This window comes from Pomacea canaliculata, linkage group LG2 (genome assembly GCF_003073045.1).
Source record: "Pomacea canaliculata isolate SZHN2017 linkage group LG2, ASM307304v1, whole genome shotgun sequence".
Lineage (NCBI taxonomy): Eukaryota > Metazoa > Mollusca > Gastropoda > Architaenioglossa > Ampullariidae > Pomacea > Pomacea canaliculata.
This window is the reverse complement of record NC_037591.1, coordinates 39,012,789-39,019,203: the sequence shown is the minus strand read 5'-3', so window position 1 is coordinate 39,019,203 and position 6,415 is coordinate 39,012,789. Positions and strand designations below refer to the sequence as shown.

The following is a 6,415-nucleotide window of genomic DNA, read 5'->3' as shown; positions in this document are numbered from 1 at the left end:
TGGTGATTACTGATACAGCAGGCGCGCGGCGAACGTGGCCGCCCCTGAGACGAGAAGTGCAGCTGCCTGGAGAAGCCCGGAACCGGAAAGCGTCGGCGTGATGACCAGCTGCAGGAAGCTGCGCGGGGTGAGCGGGCTTGACGACTCTCGGTTGTCGCCTCTTGGTGGGTGGATTCCTGGCGTCGGCTGTAGTTATCTCTAAGAGAACTTTCGTTTGAAGATGAACCAGAACGACTGTCAGAAAAGATTCGACAGTAGACAGTGATGAGTGCTGGTAGCTTGAATGTTTTTCTGGAGGAGGGGATGTGTCAATGAGAGAGACAGGGAGAGACAGCAGCGCTTGTGATCTTTGTCCCTCACTTTCTCACTGTGATGTTCTCTGACAACAGTTTAACTGTCAACAGTTCCGCTCTCACTTTCGAGAACAGCTTTTATTCAATTATAAATTTGTTAAAACATTGAAAACCTTACGTTTACACAAGAAGAGGTCAAACATTGACACCACTTAACACAGATACGCCTAATAATATTTTCTGCCTGTAGGGACTGTAACTTTGTCGACATCCTTAACTGTTCGGACCTCTTTCTTTGTATGAAGATGTTTAAAACAAATTTCATGATGGGAAGTGACTTGGGAAATATGGTATCACACGAGAGAGCGCTAGAACTCATTGTTAGGACCTTTAACAATAATCTCATGATTGTCCACCTGACGGCATCGATGATACTTGATTAAAAAAAAAAAGGTGTAGGAGCAGGAAATCTCAGGTATTTCCGGTCTGTGATTGGCCAGTGTCAGCACGCGGGGGGCTGCACCAGCTCTCGTCAGTGATCCACAGAGCGGACACCCGCCATACCGGCGCGCTTTGACGTCATCAGCCCTTCCCGGCGTGCAACTGCGGTGGGAGGAAGCGTCTGGTGTTAATGGTTAATCGTGTTTATGGGAGGGATAACGAAGTTACTTCACTGTCACCCGATCCCGCCCCACCGCGAGACTTTCATGACCTCTTCATTCATTTGCATACCTTTTCTTTCTTTCTCCTTCTTTCTCTCTCGCGCTTCTAACGTGGAGGTTCGTGTGCAGGTTGTCATTGTTTGTGCTGTTCCCCAGTTAGCGAGTTGTCATCCAGAACCTGTCTATTTATTTATTTTTGCCAGTCAACCGTTTTCTGTCATTTTCTTTCACGAATATCATCCCCCATGCCCGCTCTCTCTCTCTCACCCGAGTTCTGCTCCCTGTTGTTGCCGTCAGTCTCTATCTGAATCCAGCCACCACCATCACCCTTCCTTCAACCTCCTAGCGGCATTTCGCCGCTAAAGATTTCTGACTGGCTTCTAAAGCGAGCCGTGGTCTCGACCCCTTGCTGTTCCCCCGACTCGCCATGCAACGGCTTCGCCTGTTGCCTTCTCCGCCGGCCTGCCTTCACAGCGCCTTGTATGTGGGTGGTCCTCCGCGGCTCCCCCCCACGCCGTGTTGAGCTTTCGTTTCTCGCTGTTCTCTGTAAAACACAACTTATTTTCCGATTGTGATAGCCGGCCCCCGGCCCTGCCCATGAGGGAGCGCGGTGGTGGTCGGGCCTTGCTGCTCATTGGTTCGTCTTGACCTCCCAACATCCCACCCCTCCTCACTCCCTGTCAAATTGCTGTGACTAACAACCCTTGGCAAACCTGGGTGGCAACCGAAGGAAGGAAGATGAAGTTGAGAAACTCTGTTGGGCTTCACCCCGCGCCGCACGCCACCCGGCACCCCTATCTCCAGGTCGCTTCTTCATCTCTCACCCTCCTTTCTTGAGTCTTTTTGTGAGTGTGTTCTGTGAGTCGAATTGAGGTTTCGCCGTGAGTAGAACCGCAGTGTGGTTCGTTGCTGCTGGGACAAAACGAGGACGGCGAGAGGAGGAACGCCGATTCTTGACGCTCTCGTCAGTCGGAGTCCTGTGTGGTCTGGATTGTCTTTTTTTCATCCTTCTTCCCACGCTTCGGACGTTGTGAGAGCCGGAGAGACAGGCGGAGGAAGAAGCAACAGCAGCGCGGTTTGGTGACGTCCTCGAAACAACTCCGGAAACGTCACCGGTTTGTGTTTACGAACATCAATCTCATCGAGTCGAGGTTTCTTCGAGGAGCAAACGACCGTGAGAGAAAGAAAGAGCAAGTACTCGATCATTTGACACCTGTTCGTGACGTTGAGTTTTCGCGCGAGCAAATGAAAAGGTACGTGGAATCCTTTCTTAAAAATCCCGTCTGGGTGTTTTGACCTGTGTGTACTCGCGCTTGAAGTGTGTGAGGGCATCATTCCCTTGTCCGTCGACACTGGATAGAAAGAAGAGTGATTTGTCCATCTGTCGATTCTGGATATCTGCGTGTTTGTTTGTCGGTCTTACAATCTGTAGAAGTGTGGCTCTACTCAGAGTGTTCGGTTAGAAAAGCTGGGTGGTGGTGTTCGGAAACCGTGAAGGCTGACTGGTGTTGGGGTCAAAGGTTTGGTCATTCGATTATCCCTGCCATCATGTCTTGCTGGCTTTGTTCTGACTTGCCAACAGTGAAGTTCGCGTGCACTGGAGACATAAACGCCTGTCTGTGTGTGTGTGTGGAGAATTCCACTGTCCGGGAATCTGTGAATCTGTGGCTGAGGGTAACCTGTGAACAGAGAGAGAACAGATGGTTAACTGTGTGAACATGTAAAGGATTTCAACCGTGAGGGCAACATACAGAGGAAAGGGGATCGTGAAGAGAGATTGTAAGAACCTGTTGAATTATCGTTGATGATCGTCGATTGGATTTTCTGTCGAGTTGAACTCTGGCACCACGCTGCAATGCTGCTAGCAGATGAATTATTTCCAATGAAAGCGGACATTTTTCTTGCTGCCATGGATACAAGGAGGGTGATTTTAATGTCATTAGACTGAGATCTTGAATGTTATTGGACAACATTAAGTGTGGCAATCATCTGAGAAGATCGACATTTCTAGCGGGATCGTGCAGTGGAGATGTGGCATCAATCGTAGATTATCATGAAAATAAAATGTGTTGGAATGACAAGCTCAGAAATACTCTTCTTGCCAGTGTCACAATGGCAACAAATAACGGCAAGAAGTTGGCATCAGTGCTTGAGTCATCAGACAGGACTGAGATGGCAAAGTGTGTTTAATATTACCTCTTGAATATACTCGGTGGCAGGAGTCCTTGGCACAAATTTTGACAGAACTAAATCTCGTCCAACGGAAAGTCTGGTAGAATTTTAAACTTAAAGTCGCACCATATTCAGATTTAAAAGAAGGCATAAAATATCTGAATAAGTTCTTCAGGAAGACGACAGGAATAAAATTAAAATATTAATATCTCACGACGTTGACATTTTACATTCTCTCAGATGTGTATATCATGTTGGTTGTAGAGGTTCTGTGTCAAAAGTTTTATTGGACAGTCAAGGAAACAATTTAAACTCTAGAAACATTTGTGAACGCAGACATAAATTTTGTGGCTGCATCGAACTTGATTCCTTTGTGATTTTAATCACGCGAAGTGCGAACTGCCATTTTGGTTAGACCCTCATATTGTGGCCACTAGCATCAGAAGTGTGGACACAGGTGAAAGGTAAGTAGTTTGCCGAGTATATAAGAATCTAAAATGAAGTCGCTTTGATGGCCTTATAAGTTGGAGGGTCATGACTCAGCCACGACCATACAAAACTGCTTCTGACGGGATGTCCTCGTGTGCGACGTAGCCTGCGATCGGTGTGGTTCAGAGGTCAAGGAGTGGCCGATGAGGAGGAGAGGAGTCTGAGCTTCTGGAGTTGAATAACAAGGACGATGACTCCAGAGACTGCGCGCGCTTGTTGATTCAATAACAACAACTGGCAAAAGTGTTTTCTCACCGGTGCGTTGACCTCTTTGGAAGTCTGCTGAAGGGTCACATTTGGGAGTCTTCTGGAAGGGATCGTCTGTAAAGTTTACTCGTTGACAAGACCAAGCTCCCAGCTGCCAGTTTTGTTGAAGTCCGAGAGGTTTGTCTCCTCAATTGAGGAAGAAGACTTCGCTACCTTCAAGATGACCTGTGGAGGTTGTACACCTGAGGTCACGGGGGTAGTAGCAGCGTGGATTGAGAGATCGTGCTTCGGAGGGTCGGACGGATCTTTGAGAGGGTTTCACGAGGGCAACATCGTGAGCTACAGCCAGGACAGTGACTCATCATTTGACGAAGATGTGATACGGCGCCTCTTGGAATTATATATCTCAGGTTTGTCTGTGTTGCTCGGGCCGCTAGATAAATAAGTTAGTCCGCGGTGTATATCTGGATGTGTGCTTGGTGATTAACTCCCGCAGTGAAAATTTACCCCGTGTGTGTTTAGCACAGTTTGTAAAATTTAATGAAAAAAATTTTCTTTGCTGTCACTGTGCGGCCACATGCTAATATGACTCTATGGCATTGGCTTACATACGTGGCATCCTGCAAGACACCAGCACTTGTATTTTTATTGATGTCTGTGTTCTGAACTTTTTGTGTATGGTGATGTTTTTATCATTTACGTATCTATGCATTTGTGAGCTCACCCTTCTCTTATCAAAGATCTTTACTTTGTAATCTTCTGCATCGACCGAGAAAAGATTTTTAAACAGTGTATCACGCCGTCTCTGGTTTTGTCAACACTTTGTCATAAGTATCCTATAGAAAGGCAGGGTAGTAGCGGAGGAAAACACTCATTCCTAACACCCTCTATATACAACCTTGGAGTATTGTCCCCCGCAACAGTCAAATAACAGATTTGAATCGCCGTTTGCCTGCCAGTGACACATTTGAAGGCAGCGAGTGACACAAGGTTTGAATGGAGAGAGGTCCCAGGTGGAAATAAAACACCATCTTACAGCGGAAACCTGTCGTTTATCGTTATATTCGTGATTAGGGGAACGCACGCACACCACAGGGTTGTCTTGTAATGATGATACACGAGTGTCAGTGTTTTCCTCTTTTTGTTTTGTTTCCTTTATGTCGGAGGAGCGCGGAGGGAAAAAAACAACACCCACCCTGTCGGTTTGGAACGATTTTGGATGGTACTCCTAGAAGAAAAGAAAACTGATGGATTGCTACTGTTGTTATATTCATAATTCTTTCACCAGGCAAACGTTTTCTCATGTCATTGGAAGACAAAGTTCAGTGTGCTGTGCCTGGGACAATGAACCAGAAACTAGAGAGACACGCGAAACCTGATTTTTCACAGGTTTGACTGGAGGTGCGTGAGCGAAAGAACATTTCTCACGACGATCTTTTTGTGTTCCGGCGCTTGATAACGATCAGTCTAAACAGTTTTTGTTTTAAAAATAAAATGTGTCCCTCCTGGCTCCTCCCCGCTACCCGGACCTCTACCACGTCTGAGGTTCCACAGATAGGATCTGAAGACGCACACCCCGAGTACCCCGAGTACCCCGACTCCTCACACCTTGCTCTCACCTGTATCTCATGTTTAGCGCGTTGTTCCGATAGAAGATAGCAAACACACACAGGATCAGAAGTGAACTTTTTTTAAATGTTCAATTTGCACTTGTACTTCAATTTTTGAAATGCCAATCCTGCAGGAATCTCAGAAGTCTGCTTGAAATGTAATATTTAGTGGGAACAGATATCGCTATCACGCCCCCCGTTAACTCGCCCAGATAGTGAGTCAGAACTGTATTTGCTAAGCAAATCTCCGAACCACCCGCCCTTCTTTTTGAAACAAAACTGCTAGGATTCAGATTTACTTCCTATTGTCTTTTTATGAAACTTTTTACTGTTTTTTGTTCCGAAACCCCTGGTGATCTCGCTTTTTTTGTAAAAGCTATTTTTTTTATTAACAAAACATAATAAATTGTATTCTTGGTGAGGTGAAAATCTAATCGTTTGAAAAAGAATAATTTATTAGCATAATTGTAAAAAGTGTAAATTGTATTTCTCATATTTCAGTTAATTCAGTAATTTGAAACCGTCCTTGATACCAGTGATTTCAGTCTTATTCGTGTTCATCAAGTTACTGTAAGACGAGAAGCCATCGTGTCAGTCAGTCGGTTAGGCAGGCGCTTGGTCTGGAAATAATTTTTACAGAAATTACAGAAAGTGACGAATTGTGAAACAACAGTAGATTTAGATGTTGATCATTTCCTTCCACTCCTGAAATCCTCTTCTATTTATGTGCGTGACCCTTTGAACTTTGTGAAATCAACGGTAAAGTGATTATTGGAAGTTTTAATGAACCTGAGTAGTTTCTTGGCTGCACCTGCTTTTTCTACCTGTGAGTTCAGCGCGATTACATGCAGTGTATTCACGAACTTTCTTTCATATGTCTGATGGACAGCCGACCGGTTGCATGAGACAATCACTTCCGTTTTGATTTTTATTCCTGATTTGTCTGATTCTAGGTTTAAATGAACACTTTTCCCCAAAATTT

At 45.4% G+C, this 6,415-nt stretch overlaps 1 protein-coding gene across 1 annotated transcript in view; it reads left to right on the top strand.

Moving 5' to 3' along the window:
* Nucleotides 1–456: 456 nt before the first annotated feature.
* LOC112556014 (zinc finger protein GLI2-like) overlaps nt 457–6,415 on the top strand; it is a 32,409-nt gene continuing 26,450 nt past the window's right edge. Inside the window, 1 exon segment of the mRNA XM_025224617.1 lies at nt 457–4,233. Coding sequence (XP_025080402.1) covers nt 4,044–4,233 — 190 coding nt within the window. The 5' untranslated portion in view covers nt 457–4,043.